This window comes from Phalacrocorax aristotelis, chromosome 14 (genome assembly GCF_949628215.1).
Source record: "Phalacrocorax aristotelis chromosome 14, bGulAri2.1, whole genome shotgun sequence".
Classification (NCBI taxonomy): Eukaryota; Metazoa; Chordata; class Aves; order Suliformes; family Phalacrocoracidae; genus Phalacrocorax; species Phalacrocorax aristotelis.
In genome coordinates, this window is record NC_134289.1 from 11,204,611 (window position 1) to 11,222,511 (window position 17,901).

At 42.4% G+C, this 17,901-nt stretch overlaps 1 protein-coding gene across 2 annotated transcripts; it reads right to left on the reverse strand.

Moving 5' to 3' along the window:
- Positions 1-5,737: 5,737 nt before the first annotated feature.
- On the reverse strand, positions 5,738-16,919 carry GHITM (growth hormone inducible transmembrane protein). 2 transcript variants are annotated; one of them, XM_075109834.1, is made up of 9 exons: positions 16,807-16,919; positions 15,349-15,508; positions 13,586-13,685; positions 12,147-12,258; positions 11,057-11,198; positions 9,883-9,991; positions 8,567-8,755; positions 7,816-7,987; positions 5,738-6,972 (listed from the first exon to the last, which is right to left on the reverse strand). In XM_075109834.1, exons 2-9 carry the CDS (start codon positions 15,475-15,477, stop codon positions 6,885-6,887), a joined length of 1,041 nt encoding a protein of 346 aa, XP_074965935.1. In that variant the 5' UTR covers positions 15,478-15,508; positions 16,807-16,919; the 3' UTR covers positions 5,738-6,884. The 2 variants fall into 2 exon arrangements, with proteins under 2 accessions (XP_074965935.1, XP_074965936.1); XM_075109835.1 differs by lacking the exon at positions 16,807-16,919 and adding an exon at positions 16,420-16,469.
- Positions 16,920-17,901: the final 982 nt, after the last annotated feature.

Here is a 17,901-nt window from a genome sequence, read left to right on the forward strand (position 1 = left end):
CCACCCAAGACAATGTAAGGAAACCAAATTCCAGATATGTTTGTGAATTATATTTGAGCTCCAAGGGAACGAGAAGAAAACCAAGCTGAACTGAAATACAAAAAGCTCACTCTCCTGTCATTTGTGTCTCTTGCAGGACAGACTCAGATAAAACTTGGGCTCTCAATAAAAGCTTCAGCAGAACTCTAGCTCCTCAGATCTCTAGCTAAAAGTAAAACCACTGTTGAAGAAGTATGTGGTTTTTCTTCCACTCCTTCCTAGTCACATAAATACAACTGAGGTGACAAGAAATGCTTTCGGGGACAGACTGTGTTCATTGCATTGAAATGGTGCCCAGAGAACTGGATCATGGGACTTTAGCTCACGCAGGCTGACACAAGTAGCTGACACTAAATCAAATGATGGAACCTTCTCCTCAAATGAAAGTCTCTCTGCAGGAGCTGGCAGGAGGAAAAGTTGAAATTCATACCGTTAGAGAAATTTAGTCTCTAAACGCCTTAGTTCAAGTTCTGGACATCATATTACCAACTGATTTTGGTTGCGTTAAATGACCAGCATATCCACAATGTGCAGAAGAACCAGGAAGAGGCCACAGTGGCCAAACTCCTTCTGCTGTCCCTGAAAACACCTCCTGTCAGATCAGTACAGACAGAGTTTATCTATATTTCTAAGACATCAGTTTGCAGATCAATCACAAAACCTTTCCAGAAGCCCTAGAGGCTGACAGCTGCACGTTATTTTCTGCTTTGGAAGCTCGCCAGCTGAATTAAACACCTTATCTATTCAGGAAAAAGAGGAATGAGATGCCTGCCCAGACATTTTTCATTGTACCACATAATTTCCTCATACTAAGTTTTCTGGAACTAAGCATTGGGCAACCAGACTAGCTGCTTTGTATGGAAGACCTGATAGCGTCTTCTATTCTTCTACCATCTTTCTGAAAGAAGGAAAAACCAAAGAAAAAAGTGCTTTCTCAGGCAGCAGCTGAGGGGGCGAAAGAAGGACAAATCTTTTAGAGCCATGGTAAATGGCAAGAGAGATAATCCTCCCTGTTAGGTGCCTGTGTTTTTCCCTACTATAGGGGAAGAAGTGACACGCAGTGGGAACTGATCTGCTTCCATAACGAGACGGCTACACAGCTCCTCTCATCACCCCATCACAGAGGTGCGAGCTCTGGCAGATTAACTGTTAGAAACAGTTTCCTACATCACATCTTGTTTGAACTGGAGGACCGGACTACCACCAGAAGAAAAATGTTTCCCTCACACATAGCACACTTAGCACTGCATCCGATGTAAATGTTTTTGGATTGAAGACTTGCCTCGCCTCGTTTCGGTACGCTCTGAGTTTAGAAGCCTACAGCTACCAGATAAACTGGCCCTTATCACATCTAAGGCCTTGAGAGACTAGGGAGAGAACAGAAATCACGTAAGAAAACAGGGTGGAAGGGGACACATCTGCTATGTGACATTCACCATGTTGCCTGCAGGAGGAAAGTTAAAACCAAGCAAAATAAACACAGCTACAAGCTGTATTTACCTTAATAGAGCTGTATGTACCTTAATAGAGCAAGGCTATGCAGAAGAGTGACCTGTGAAGAGACAGAAGAGTGAACACACAGAGCTTAGAGACGACGAACACCGCACACAAGGCTCACGGGCACGTCAGCCCCCAGCTCTGCAGAGGCTTTACTTGCAGGGCCCAAACTGAGGAGTGCCAGGACTCTTGCTGAAAAGGCTCTGTGAAAGGTGTTTTAAACCCTGCTCCAGGACAGTCTCTTAAGTGATTACCAACTCACCATAAACTCCTAGGAGAAATTATAATCTCAGTCTTGCTCTTCATTCTGGTCTTTGCTAGTTACTGTATCCCGGACGCTGTCGTTTCTGCCTCTAACATAGCGAGCACTACTACAGCCTGCAAGTTTCTACACCATATACCCTTCCCCTTTGAAAATGGAGGCCAGCACATATTCGCAGAGAACTATGTTGGCTCACCATAACTAGTTTAGGTCGAGTTAAATTAACTTTGTATCCTGAAAGTTCTTAATGCTCCCTGCCTTCTCACAGCTCGAAAGTTAGTTTCATTTTTCTCTAAATTTAACGAGACCATTCGCTCCAACCGTTTTATTGTCCTTATGCCACAAGCAGCTGCTTCAACCTGGTTAGAAAAAATTCTCATATACAAAACGCAGATTCTTCCCTAGAATGGCACGAGCTTGTAACAAAATATTAATGAATCTTATATTAGCCTACCACCTCCAGAAATAATGACTCTATGAAGACTACAGCTTTAACGGTTTATCTAGTTTCTCTGGCAAGTGCAAAAAGACACTCTGCAGCGTGCCTTAATTTAATGATATGAACACAAACTACTTTTTTCAAGATTTTGAGAGACATCCTTTGTGGCTTTTGAACATAAAGTATTAGTAACGTGAATCTAAGCATGCCTCCCTTACTCCCCTGGATGATTCAGAAATACTTACCTCTGCACTCTATTTCCTTCACAGCCCCCAACTCACGTTGGCAAACAGCAACAGCCTTTTTTCAACTGCAAAGATGTAATATGACATTTTTCTGCTGCTTTCATAAAATTGATGCCTTGAAGAGTATTGTACAAATGCCTCAGGCGTCCAGCTGACAGACTCTGAAGTCACAGGTTAGCAGGCTATATATAGTGATCTGTTTTCATTCCACCTCCTGTCTCCAACCACTCTCCTGACATGCTCCTGTCTTACAATTTTGTATATTCTTCAACCTTATTTGTTAAAGACTTTTCCTTCTTCTGAGCAAATCTGAAAATGACCCTAGTTCATTGCTTCTAGTCTTCCATTTCCATTTTGCTTAAGAACATTTTCTGCCTTCTCACTTCCCCCACTATATCTTAGGTGGCATTTACATGAACCTTGGTTGAACCACAGGTGGAACCTAAGGAGGGAGCTCTTAGCTTTTTTATCTCCCTGTCTCCTGGAAACACTGCTGGCTTCTTTTTGGTGGAGCTCTTTGTCCCCGTTGTCCTTACACACTCTGCCAGGGGAAGTACTACTCCCCACCCAGTGGGGCACCCACGTCTGCCCCACTCCCCAGTTAGATGCCACCACCACACACACACTCCAATGCGAAAGGACAAACATGTTGCTCTCGAAGCAAGTCTTGCTGCCTTGGACTACCTGGAAACATGGCACACATCTTTGTCCGCCTTTATCGGTATGAGCTACCAATGTGACTGAATCCACTGCAGCCAAACTGTAGATTCTCAGTTTTACTATCTGTAAAACAAAAAAAACCAGAAAACCTTTTCCACCTCACCCCCCCTTTCTTCCCTCGTAATTCATGGATGCAACTATAGTCCAAGTGGGTAGAGTGTTTTTGACAGACTTGCTCCAGTTAACTGATCAAACAGACTCTCAGGTGCCACTACTAACTGAAGAGTCTTTTACATCTCAAGCATGGAAAAGGCCACAACTCAAACCGCCCAGCCCAACCTCCTGTGTAACTTCTATTTCAAAACATTGCTCCCAGAATGAGATCTAAAACCAACTTGAAGACTTCAAGAGAACTAACCACAACCCCCATTAACCTGTGGCAAGTTGAGAAATTTCCCCTTTCGAACTGTGCTCCTACATTCTACCCTATTTTGTCATGATTGTAATATGGTCCCGTTTCTGGCTAACAAAACTTACGATTCCTTCCCCCCCCGATATGCTTACACACAGATACATGTTTCTCCTGTATTTGTTGTCAATTAAGCGGCTGCTTAAGCTGCTTCTCGCTGAACAATACTAAACTTCTTAAAACTCACTCAGAAACACGAACACTTTGTTTTCCTTAAATATGAGATTATTTACTTGAAAGTGGAAACCATGAAAATATCTGATCTCGCTTGCTTTTGTGACCAATTTCTCTCCCTCCCCTTAAAACTTAGTTATTTAAAAACACCCAGCAAAATTCTGTAATGTGTCTTTACTCAAAGTCAATACAGGAATACAATTACGTACAACGCTCTTCAACCTGACCCAACAATGAATCAGAAGAGGAAAGAACCTCTTATAACCGTCAATAACATGATGAACAAAGGCACCACCACCCCCACCCCACCCCCCCCACCCCCCCAACTAAAGGACAAAATAAAGTCAGCAAAATAAGTAACATTCCTTATTCAAGAAGAAAAAATTACACTTTACTCCTCAGCTAGGTTTGGATTTCTATGAATTTATACCCTCCTAGTAACAACCATTTTCCCTTCCTAGTTTACAGAAGCATATGAAACAGGACAGTAAGAATTAGAGGGTCTAACCACAGCGTTAATCAGCTTTTACAGATCTGAAATTTAGGATATAAAGCATTTAATTTAATTCTGGAATTATTAGTTGTTTAGGAGATAAAAATATCTCTTCCTCAGCTGTATTTGCTCTCAAAGCTGCTGAGCAAGACATACTTAATGGATCCTAATACCTACCTAAAAGAATCTCTGAAGTTTTACAATTAAACCTCTCAGCTGAGGCAAAAAAACCCACCACAGAATAAATTGCTTACAGTAACATCACCCTAATAGGTTCTATTGATAAATCTGAACAGTTTTTTAGTTCTAGGAAGTTTTCAGGTTGTCTGCTTGCATTCCAAGAGCAGCTCGATGTTATGCCAGCACACGCTGCCAAGATGCCCTCCCTGAAAAAATGGGCACCTGTTCTTGTGCCTATCAAACTACCACATTTTAGATTTTCATCCCCCCCCCAAATTAGAGCTGTCTTACGATAGATCTTAAGACTTCAAATGTAAAGGAACAACTCTTAAATCTTGGTTTTCCCTTTTTGGAGACCCACACTAGACAGCACTAACAGGGTATTTTCCTATTGATACCGTCTCAACCCACAGGCATCAAGCCACAGCTCTTGAGAAGACTGAGCACAAACCAGGCACTATTTGGCCTGTTTTTTCTTAAAAGACCTTCCTGTTGGTCTCACTTCCCATGCAAACAACTCCCTTAAGTAGGGTACTGTGTTCCACACCTTACTGTTTCAAACCACCCAGGATCCCTCTCTTGGTTCATAGTCAGCCTCAAATGCTGTCCTCAGAATCTAGACGATCAGAGTTTTGCCCGAGTTTTCATTTTTTACACGACAAATATTAGAGATTGGTTGCAAGACCGCTCCCTGCGGATTTCAGAATTTGAGGACAAGCACACTGCTGTGTTCAGCTACAGCAGCAGTATGTAAAAAGCGAGCAAGCATATGAAATTGCTTAAAAAGATAAAACCCTCTAAACAGGCTACTTACACTTGACATGATCCAGAGATTTTTTTCCATCCAAGTACTAGATTTTCCTTGAGCTGTAACAGTGCCAGGAACTAGATTGTGCTGTATAATCTTTGGGCACAAAGGAGTTGCAACAGAGGTCTTCACGATCCACTGTTTCTTCCCTACGATTGAAGGGACTAAAAACACTGCAGTATACGAGAGACAGAAAAGCAGCACTGGCTGTAGTCAGTCGCCAACAGGTTACACTAATGGAACCACTCGAAGCAAGTGCAGATCAGTGTCTTCCATCTGGTAAACATCCCCAAAGAGATGCTAGCCAGTGAAACTGGGAATCTTCTTTGAGGATTTTTTACAGAGGAACACTCTGTACTCTCTTACAAAGGAAGTCATAGCCAAAAAATATTTATAGTACTCTTCACCAAGTTATTACTGCAGGGGTACTAAAATATTTCTTTTAACACACAGAAAGTGAGAGCAGTCAACTTGTGAGGCTAGAATTTTATTGTTCCATAAGTCAATACATAAACATAGCACATTTACCAGAAATCGAAAGTCTGAGTTGTTGACATCGGCTCAAAACTTCCTTGTGCCCAAGAATTCACCTTTTATTCCAACATATAGCAATAGACCTTGGGAAGGATAAATTTCTTAATGTTAAATCAATTTCACTGATAGGGACTACTTCTTTTTGACCAAGGTAAACATACCAACTTGGACAAGAGTTAGGAACAGACTAAAGCATACAACAGTATAATAAATTTATGATACTTGGGTCTACAACAGGCCAGCCTCAATTCCTTCTCTCCGTGCCAACTGTAAAAGCTTTTAAGAGATGAGCACTAGGAGCTCTTCTGAAGGACAAGGCTTCACCTGCAATACTGACATTTAGTCACTGGAAGAAAGAAACACCTCTATTGCTATCCAACAGTTTGATAAATCAGGTATCAAAAGAACCTAGCTATTATATCCATTAAAGCAAGGAGTTCTCATGTGTACTCCAGAAAGACTGAAGTTCACACGGGACAAATGCCACATAGTTTCCTCGCCTTGTCTCCTTTATACTTTTTGGTCACCTCACCTGTTAAATCCAACGCATTTCTGACAACTGCTTAAACCTTTCTGGAACCTCTGCCCAGGCAGAAGTCCTTACTGCATTTAGTGCCCTATCCAATTTATTCAGTTCTTAATGCATCACTAAAATACCATTTATGCAGTCTTAACTGAAAACGGATGCATCTCAACAGCATTTCCTGAAGCAGCTTGCCTACCTATCTGCATATGGGATACCAGTTTAGAAATTACTTCCTTTACTATGCAGTAGCATTAAAAAAACAAAAGAAAAGAAGAGTTGAACTGCTGCCAAACCCATTAAAAAGCAGATAGACTATTTTACTCATATATTAAAAATAATTTACTTTCCCAAAACGATGTGCAATCAGAAGCAGTTCACACTATTTTAAACACAGAGATGTAAAGGGTTTGAAGAAAAACTATTAAGTCTGAATTACATTGCACTGAAACAATATGCTGAAATGCTTTAAACTTGCAGCAGAACTGCTTGTAACCATGAGTTTTTATTTAGTATGTGCACTAGGTAGCCTGTCAGACAGTTTAAAAGAGGAGTCCCCGTTTACTTTCTCCTGCCACCTCCACCACCCGCAAGCATGGTGGCCACCCGAATGAAGATGTTCAGTGTGTCTGTGTAGATACCCATGCACCTAGGAAACAGGAAATCAAAGTTAACATGGTTGAACAGAAATCGTTATTATTTGGTGTTTCACATCTTTATACTTCAACGTTAAAAGCCTTCAAGGAAGCATCTGTAACAAAACCCAACTACAATTGTCCTCAGTTCTTGATAGGTCAAAAAAACATGTATTTTTGTTCTACCATCTCTGCCACGAGGAACTATATACAGGAGTCGTAACAGACAGCACACTCTTCTCATACAGTAGCCCTCTACTTTGATGCTGTGCTTTTATCGCTTTATCTCCAAGCATTTTGAAGAAGGTCAGTATTATTCTATTTCAAGTACAAGAAACCAGAATCAAGGAGGTGAACAATTCACCTAAGGTCCGACGGACAACATTTACAAGTCTGTTAGTCAGACTTGTTCTTTACTGAGAGTCCTCAATCCTCCTTTCCCTATCTATCACGCTGTTGAACCTTATTTATTTAGAGACAAAGACTAGTGGATATTAAGTGACTATGAAAGAGTTAACATCAGTCCAGATAAAAAGTGTTAACAGATATTTTCAGAAAGCAGCTATAAATTATCCCAGCGATACTTCAGAAAACAAAAATACTTTTTAGAATGTACTGCTGGAAACACGTGACGCCACACAGTCAATCCTGTTTCATTTCAGGCAGATGGCTTCAGTTTTAACTCCACTAGCTATTTTCGCGTTTTATTTTTAAACACTGATTCTGCACATTTAACAGCAATACACTTTTGTACAGTAAACAAAAGGTCTGGCTGTTCTAAAAGCCTACTTCAGCATAGCTTGAAGCAAGTTCTTACACAGACATTGAGATCAGCTGTGCTAACACAGAACACTTACGCATTGATCGGATCATATTTTGTTACTCCGTAATACGGAATAGTTTCAGCACGCTTGATAACATGCTGCGTATCGTAGAGCAGGAACATGCCGAAGAGTACCAATCCACCATAAACAGCTACTGAATATAAGCCAGCACCAAAAGCAGAAGTAGGAGGCAAGAACATGGATCCTGGAGAAGAACATACATTAGTGTTAAAGAAAGCTACTATGTGTACCCGCTACTTTGAGCTGGGTCAGACTTCAGCTGCCCAAGCACTTGTTTTTCAGAGAGTATTCAACTCTTGATCTGTGGTGTATTTTTGATACCAAGAGCTTTAACACACGAGCCGTAGATGTCATATATACAACCTAATTCAGTAATTTTGAACACCCATGGGAATCGTGTGTATGTTTCTCCATGTGAAAGTACTTCTGTCCCTGGGACTACAACAATGCCTAAAACACCTAAGGGAGAAGTAGTGAATCAAGAGCTAACATCACGTTTACCGTCTTCCTTAGTCACTGGCAGTAACTAAAAACATAAGCCACCACTATTGGCCATTTGTCAGATATACAGTTGCCAGAACTGTAACTTCATGTTTGTTTGCAAGAACAAATTTCAGAGTATTTTCTGCTGTGCTAGGGTTGGCAAGGGCTATTTAAGGCCAATCTTAACTGGACAGACCAGTCTGCAATTACATGTGAGCTGCATCTTAGCAGCTGAAGTTTATAATCCACTGTATCTAACAGTATTAAAACAGTATTTTACCAATGGAAGAGGCAAGAACAAAGCCCAAGCCTATTCCAAGTGGTCCTCCCATGTTCAGAAATTTTTCACTCGGAGCACACATGGCCACAGTTGAGAGCCCTCCGACGATTCCAGCGGTATACCAGGCAGCTCTGATCAGCAAAGGACCACCCAAGAAGGCTAGAGGAGCCACCACTGCACCCATGACACCTAGCCAAGAGAAAACAAAGCACCTGTAAGATCTGGAACAGTTCTGGTAAAAACACCACCTGCCAAAACAAATTTTTTTTATTCCCCAGTCAGATAACATGGCTCAAACTAATCTACTTACATGACAAAATAACAGTGCGCTTGATTGTACGGCTATTTAGAAAGGAGCACAGTACATTGGCAACCTTAGATTCTATGACCTACTTTCATCTATCTCTGGAGAGTACCTCAAGGAGCTAGTCTTTGGAAGAAAGACTAACAAAAGTCAACATATTCATCTGTTCAAAACAGAGCTGGTAAGAGACACTTCGCATAGACTAATCAACTACATAATAGCCATAGGAGCACTCAGCAACGAGAAGCAGGACAGTTGCCTTAACTAATTGTTGTAGCAGAAATCTAAGTCAGATTTTTTTGCTAGAGTCTTGTATGAAACCTCTAGCTAGTCCATTAGTATCACATTAGGTTGTTTAAATTAATAAGAGTCACTAAAGTAAACACAGTTACTTCTTGGTAGAAAAGTTAGTTCTGGAGAGGCAAATATGATTCCAGTGCCTAACATCCACGTGTCTTCCCTGAACCATAAATTATTTCTAGCAAAACAGTTCTGAAAAATAATAGCTATTGTTATTTGAAGTAGGCATCGTTAGTGAGAAACTGACCTGTACTCACAGCTTACGTACCCGATGGGAACCTGTATCTAAGAAGCTGCAGTTTATTACTGAAATCTCTTTTTTCTCATCAAGTTTTCAAATACTTTCCTACACTGTACAGCTGAAGAACAGTAAGTGCTTACAGAACAATAGTGCTTACAAAAGCTATAGTACCAGAAAGCAGCCACGAAACCAAAGCAGCTATGACACCAATTAGCTCTATCCAACATGGCACATACATATCGCACGCTTAACTTGAGCATGACTTTTAGGAAATCCTGAAAAATATTAAGAGTTCTGTTAAGGACGCTTAAGAAACCCTCCTGACATTCAGGAGTTCTCATTGGTTTCTGAAAAATCTTAACTCTCCTACAGCAGTATATAAAAATTTACCTTAAAGCCAAAGTTTCGTTAAAGTAAGAACCTGGTCACGCTAAAGCACAGACACCCTACAATGAACACTACATCGCATACCTGAATGCATCATCCAAGCCAGATGTTTAGCTCCTGGACTGTCTTCATAGGATATGGACCTGACCAACATTCCAGCACCAATCATTGCTGCAAAAGTTGCACCTATTGCCTGTAAAAAGCAGCATTACAGAGCTCAAGTTAGCATTAGGACATACAGTCTCTGTTGTGACCTCGTAGTCTAAAAGACAACAGCGTAATTCCACAAAGAGCAACCTAATTCAAAACTGGAGCATTTGTCAGTTTTATTCCTGTAAGGTTACAGTCAAACCTTTGCAGATCCTAGCTTGCAGTAATTCCCATTTTACTTTTACTGAGCTTTCTAGGAATTGAAGTTTAGTGGTAAGATGGCACCAGTATCTTAGTCGTTTAAAGTAAGCGAAGGAAAACATATGGTTCCGCCCCTTACTCTAATCCTACAGGTACCTGAAATATTAGCCTTACTTTTTTCTTGTACGTTTCTCCACCTAAAGCCAATACTCAGTTTTGCTACCAATGATTTTTAAACCTCATTGCCTCCTCTTCCTGGTTGATTCTGAGCGGAATCATGCAGCAGCTAGGAAACTGGTCAGAAACATACAACTTTGCTTTATCGGCAACGATACATTATTAATTTAATCTCTGTAAAATTATGTAGGTGTTGGCATCGGACTATTATTGTTCTGCTCCACTTAACACATGGAAAATGCACCAAGCAGACACGTTCTGTAAGCAGTTTGCCTGGATAATTTGCCTACCAGCATCATTTCAGCCTCGGCAAACAGGAGACAGCTTTCAAAGAGCTATACAGAAGAGCGTAGGGAGAAGAAAGAACACACAGGGACCTCAGCTTCCATTTTTAGAAAGCGGTAGAAACAGCGTTATTAGCCTCAGATGGCTACTTGTAACAGGTGCTTACTTGCCTATAGCTGGTAAGGATAGCATAGTAATGTTTTTGCTCACATAGCTTGCCTTTGACAAACTATCAAAGTACGGAAGGTGCACGTCAGCACGTAATTAGAATCACCAAATCTTAAATCATAAAATATCCTTAGGATGCTTAAGTAGTCTTTATGGATAAGGACACTATTTTTGCCTCACTTTTCACCAAGTCGCTTGCATTTCAAATTTTTTATATCAACCGTCACATTTGGGTCTTTTCTCAGTAAATATTTTTATTTTTATAACATAAGCTTACCAGCCAGGAGCCTTTTGTCATAAGGCTCATGAGTGCCGGAGACCTGCTTACTGCTACAGCTGAGAGTGCCGTCAAGCCAATGCTTCCCGCAAAGTACATGTAAGTAGACTGAATTCTGTCTTTCACGTACTGCGGCCAAATACTGAAAAATAAACATATACATAGCTGTTCTATGAATGAAGCCCAATTAAAAACACAGGCTGTTAATTACATTCATAGCTATGGATATAAAGGAGGTTTCATAAATGGTGTGCTCTAGCAACTTTTGCCATGAGTTTACCCTACAACAGTAGGTTGGACTTTTAAATCTTGCTGGTCTAACATAACTCTCTAGAAACACTGCAAATTACAAATAATGCCAATTATAGTTCAATTCTAAGGAGGAAGCATACACAGGAAACAGAACAGCAAATACTTTTTAACTATAGAAAAAATAGAGAATGGTGCATATGCACCAAGTTTAAGAAAAAGTGCCCACACGCTGTGTACTGAGCACTAGGCAGCCTGCTCAGCAGCTCACAAATCGCTGAGTCACAGTGCACATGATTATCTGACACCACAAGGCACGAATGTCATTTTAAGAGCTCTAACAATAGCAACAGACCTAGACATGAATGAAAGTTTCTGCAGTATGATTTGGTCACACCAAGGACAGGAAACTTTCCCTGCTAACACCAAACTTAAACATAGTGCACGTTTTCCCATTTTACTCTTTTGACCCATTACTTCAAGGCTTACGTAGAAAAAAATTATAGATATCCATATCAGTGAAAAGCTTCTCATTGATACAACTAGCAAGTGTTCGGTATGAACATGGACGGCCACTTCCAAATGTAAATGCAGAATAAGCAAAGCATAACGACTCCAGCACTTACTACTCCCAAGCCCATGCTTATCACTAACCATCTTTAAGTCCAAGTAACTATACAGTTTTGCCATCAGTCAGGCTTTCTGTTCGAAGCTTAAAAAAAAAATAAAATGTAAGCTGCGTGTACACTGGCTGATACCAGCTAAAGGAGAGACAGATATAAAGAAGAGGGAGATTCACTTAATACACTCTTTACTGAAAACAGAAAACCATCTTACTTACACAGCTCTTTCAATAGCTCCGATCTCACTGGACATGCCCATTCCATAGTAACAGAGGGCTCCCAGGCCAACAGCAGCCCCTCCAGCAACAACAAATTTCCCCAGGCGATCAGCTGTATAAAGAAAAAAAAAAATCCATGCTCTCATGAATGCTTTTTCTCGGTTAGTTAATGACATCCTTGCATGAGTTTTGTTCTATCTGTAATAGCTGACCCATGTCAGGCTTCCTCCTTATAGCACCACTTCAAGACACTGAGTTACCAATTCTCAGCGAGCTAGGCGTGAAAAACTCTAGATGCAGCCTACCAACACAACGTAGTGTCATAAAACAGAGTAAGAAATAAAGAGAGCAGCTAGTAACGAGCCAGGTTTACTGACCTTCGTTACAACGACAAGAATCCCAACACAAAACCAGGTAACAGGTTCTCCAACAGACGAGCTCACCTGCCAGCTGATTTAGCGTGCCATTTCATTATTCAACTTGCTATACTTGCTTTTCTCCAGCTGGAAAAAAACCAGACATTGGGGCCTGCTTTCTCACTCATCTGCCCTTAATGCTCACTCCTTCAAGAGCTCTTCAGTACCAATTAGATCCTAATCAGTTTAAAAAGGGATTTCCAAAGCTCATGGATAACAACACGTGATGTACTATTGGTTTCTACTGTCTGATTTTCAGATGTACTGCCTGTGTGCCACATATTAGGCTACTGCTGCAAATGCAAGTATCGATCATAAAACAGTTATAATTGAAGTAACAGTTGACAGAATGGCAAGAACAGCTGAGACCAAATACCTTCAGTTGTATAACTGTCTTTAAGACCACAATTTTCCCTAATACGTTATTGCCGAGACACCACCTAGCCAATCTACATATACTTCATTTGTCAATTCAATGCTAGCGTAGGACATTCACAAGTCTGTTCTGCTGGACTGCTACCTAAAGAAGTCCCTTTGTGATCTACTGAAATTACGATCCACACCAGATCTGCTAGCAAGCACAGTAAGCCAGTGCCTTACAAAAACAGTAGCACCAGAAACTTTTCTTTTTTTTGCAAACTGTACACGCTGTAGAAAAATGCTTCCTTTAAACCGTATACAAAGGAGATGTAGCAAAGCAAGTGTTACTGTATTTTTTTAATATCTGCAAACATATCTCTGTTACGGGACAAAACTGTTTTTGACTTAATAGTTCTCAAAAGCAGCTTAAAGTAGAGACATCAAAAAATCTCTCTACACTGTGACGTATTTGCAGCTTTAAACTTTACCAGGAAAGACAAGCGGAGAAATTGTCTCCAGTCGTTTGAGGGAGATCACTGAGGAAAGCTACATATAAAACAATATTCTCACTCTCTTTAATAGTTTGAAGGAAACAGATGCTTTTCAAGGAAGGTTTAAGTTAAGCTTCAAAGATTTTCAGTATCTAAAGCAGAGCTACTCTACCTTTCAGTGCCGTTTCTGCAGATGGCTCAAATGCGGCTTCTTTAATTTCCTGGCCAATTTTTCCACGCCTCACACCCGTTCTTACTCTGGTAGCGTAGCACTGTTAGATTCAGAAGTAACATAAGAAAAGATTCAATGAAATAAAACTGAACACATTTCTTAGCAATTTACTTGTTACAAATAAAATTGCTACATAGTCTGTTATTAACCTGTGCTTACCTCCCAAAGACACAAAGTGGCTGCGCTCATAGAAAACAAGTGAAACAAGTGAAAGTTTAGGAAGCTTTGAGAATAACAATCGTACATTCTAGAAGTACAGAACCAAAGCAGTGAATTTCAGAAGCTGAAGTTTTTAGTTTGCATTTCTCCTACTCCAGTCCCACTGTATTAAACAAGGCCATAAGGCTTTTTTTTTTTTTTTTAAATGTAAAAACATACTCTTGACACCTTTATTTAAAAAACAACTCTTTTGCTTTCTACACAAAAACACTTCATGTAAACACTTTTATATTAAAAAAAAAAAAGTCTTGCATAATACTTACACTGTACAGACACTAAATTTGGAGAAGCAGCATGAATTATTTGCTTTCAACTCTAGCCTTGATTTAGAAAGCAAACCTTGAATAAAGCCCTATAAACTGAAGATTTTTAAGGCTGACAAGCTCTAAATAAATCTAGCATGCTCCTCAAAGACTTAGCAAGCTGCAAGAGCAATACAGAATAAACTCCTATTTAAGTTCAGAAACAACTTTTGAATTTCCTTACCATTTTTTTCTGGGAATGTCTAAGTAGTTGTACAGGTACCTGAGCAATCAAGGGCTCACTCAGAACTGACAGTTTGTTTTAACACTAAAACCTGAAATCTACACACATTGCTATCATGAGCTATCAGAACAATCAAATTCAGGAACTTTACCAAAACACATCAGGTTTGTTGTGATTTGCATCTAATGAAATCTACCTGACACTGTAATTATGTAGCACTCACCACAGAAATAAAACCAGCATAAAAAAAAAACCCTCCCACCAACAGGAAAACACACACACCCCTACAAAAAAACCTCAGCACACCTACAGACTTTGGATGCTTAGAACAGTTTTCTGTGCTTAAGAGGAAGACACAAATGAGATGAAGAATTTGGCACTAGCGCTTTCACCAAGATGATGGCAAAAGAGCGGTGCCACCTAGCAGTTGTGAGTTACCTGGGCAGAAAGCAAAAGTGAAACATCTTCTAACTGAAGTTTAAACAGAGTCTTAGGATAATGACAGTCCAGTTTTTAAAACTGCTGGTAAGACCCACAATAGTCCTGCCATAGTTCAGAAATTGCTCTAACCTGGGCTACACCTCTAAATGCATATTGAGACTAAAGTCTCTGAAAAGGAAGTTTTAACTTAAATATTATATTTAAGACTCTTACTCAGAAACAAGGAACTAGGAGGAGGTCAGACAAGAGTTTCTGCTCCTCCCACCTTAATCAGTAAGGCTTGTCCAACACTACCCACCTCCTTTAAGTTCTTTTTCCAGTAATTTCAATGGGAAAATAGTCACTAGAACAGAAGATATTATTTTAATTGCACTTTAAAACCTTGGTTTTGATCGAGTAACACTCTCCCTTCAGTAAATTAGAGCAAGTACCTCAAACAAGCACAACGCTTGTGATCGTTCAAAAGAGGTACTCCACTGCAAAGTGATTCTTCTGGCAAAACACTCAACTTTTTAATGGTTCTGACTTCTGATATTTTAGAAAGAGAATGACCGTACCTGGTTAGGCTGCCACAGCCTGTATGCTTGTATATTGGAGTTCCTCAAAGCTGGGGAAGCCCGAGTAATGGTGGGGCTGATAGTCTGGCATGATAATGCCCTCACACATACTAGCCTTGCAGCCAGCATGGTTGCTTAGGTAATTTAATATGCTGTGGTCCTGCAAGTACACGAGAAAATAGGCTTTAGTGTTTTGTTAGATGGTTTTCGGACAACAAGGTACAGTTACAGGACATAGCGTATTTGAGTCTAAGTAGTAACGGAAATGGTGTTACCACTAGAGTACTGTAAATAGAGCCAGAACTTCTTAAATATGCAGTATAACTCTGTTCTACCTCTATTTGTCTCCCATTTCCATCTGACTTATCTCTCACAATTTACCTGAAAACAGGAGAACATACCGCTTTTCATACATATAAATTATATTAAGACCCTTGATAGGCCTTATGTTTGAGTTACTTTGGCAGCTGACTCTCATTATGAGCCATAGCACTGCATGAGTACTCTGCCCTCCAAATAGATGTTCAAAAAGATGCTCCAAATTTATGTGAAATTCAGTTAAGTATGAACCCAAACAAGTAAATAGTGTAGCATGTACGGTGGAAGAAGTTTAACAGAAGTTTTAAGCTATACTTTGAATAATTAATTAGCTTTATAGACATAGCATTCAGTCAAGGTCACAGCCCAGAACACAAGTTCAGGTCATCTTGTGCAGTTTTGACCACAGAGCAGCGACGCCGATCACAGGCAAATCGACACCATAAGCCAACACCAGCCTGTGCACTCTATAGGCAGTATTAAACTCACCATCTTACTTGCATAAATAACACATAAAAAACTCCGAGTCCTTGCAGTTAGAGGTACTTTGATTACGATACAGCCTCTGATACCACGAGTCACCCCAACTACCAGTACATTTCTTCGAATAACCGTTCACAGCTTACACGTGCAGCGTCCAAATATAAATTAAAAGCATTTTAAATAAAAGTAACTTTAAACGCGCAGGAGAAACGAGCACCCACAGCACGGGACAGCGAGGACTGCCCACGAAGAGAAAGCGAGAAAATAAACCTGCTGCTAGAAAAGGTCACACTGCTTTGAAGCTCAGTTACGATCATCCTGCTACTGTAAGGGGAAGTGCTTTCGGAAACATCCTGCTTCCGCCACCGAACCCCCTCCTCCACCAGGATGACAGAGTTTGCAGGAACTTGCGGTGACAACTCTGGGGGCTTAATTATTTATTTTTTCAACAGTATTTGGAGCAAAACAACTTCAAGCATTACACTAAGGACGACAGCCAGCAGAGGGTAAAGAACAAAGCAAGCCCCCACCCCCACCCCAGCACACGCAGAGCGGGAAGGGGGCACTACCACGTCACTGCGGCTCGAGAGACGGAGACCCGACCCGACCCACCCCAGACCCGGGCCCCGCTCCCGCCCCCCGCCCGTCCCCACCCACCTGCGCCGCCGCTCCTCGCCCGCCCGGCCCCACCGGCCCCGCTCCTGCCCCGCGCGCGGCCCGACACCCCGAGCGACGCCACGGGACCAGAAGTGACGTCAGGCCGCGCCCCTCGCTCCCGCTGACTGGCTCGCTCACCCCACGTGACTCCGGAGCGGGCAAACGCCATTGGCTCCAGGAGGCCGGGTGCAGCGACTCCCTGCACCTCTGTGACGTGCGCGGCGGCCATTTTTGATAAGGGCAGGGAACATTCTAGAAGCCGCCGCGGGGCGGGCTCTGCCTTACGCAAGCCTGCATGTCACTAGAGCGTCACTCGCGCGCCGCCGCCGCCGCCTTCCACGCAGGGTAGAGGGGGCTGACCGGCACCTGCAGCCGCCATTTCGAGCGGGGTCCCGCACTCTGCGTGCCGCCGGCAGGGCAGGGCAGGGCAGGGCGGGGGAGGCGAGGCCGCCCTGGCCTTCGCACATACCGGCCCCCAAGCCCCAGCTCCCCTTCTAGACGGGGTGTTAACCCCCGGCGCACACACGGAGAAAGGCCCGGCCCGGGGGCCGCCCCCGGGGCCGGGAAGGGCACCCCGCCTGCCCGGAGGCGGCTCGGCGGGGCTGGCCGCGGGCCCCGCGCCCTTCCCGGCCTGGGAGGCCGCTGCTCCCGCCTGCCGGCAGGTGGCACGAGCCGTGAGGGAGCACCCCAGCCAGGGCCTCCCGCGTCAACCGCACCCCCGAGCAGCGCAACGAGCCGCCTTGTTCTCTTGCGCTTTCCCCGCTCCGTGTCGTCAGCAGCTCCCTTCGCTGGCGCAGAGGTCGGGACGGCACGGAGGGGAGCTTGGCAGCGAGTGCGGCCCAGCGGGCTGCCGCGGTCCGCCGGTGGCGGCCAAGGGCGTGCCAGGCTCCTGTCGGCGTCCGTGGCCTTTTTGTCATCTTTGGTGCTTGCTGCGTGTGAATTTTAAGTCTTGCCCTCTGAGGGCGTCAGCACATTCGAGACCTTTCTATTTCCTCCCCTTTACGGCAGAGCTAGTCTGAACTGGGAGGGAAACCTCCCTAATTGTTAACTTCTCCTTGGAGTTACGCTTCTCTTCCATGTAGACATACTACCTGA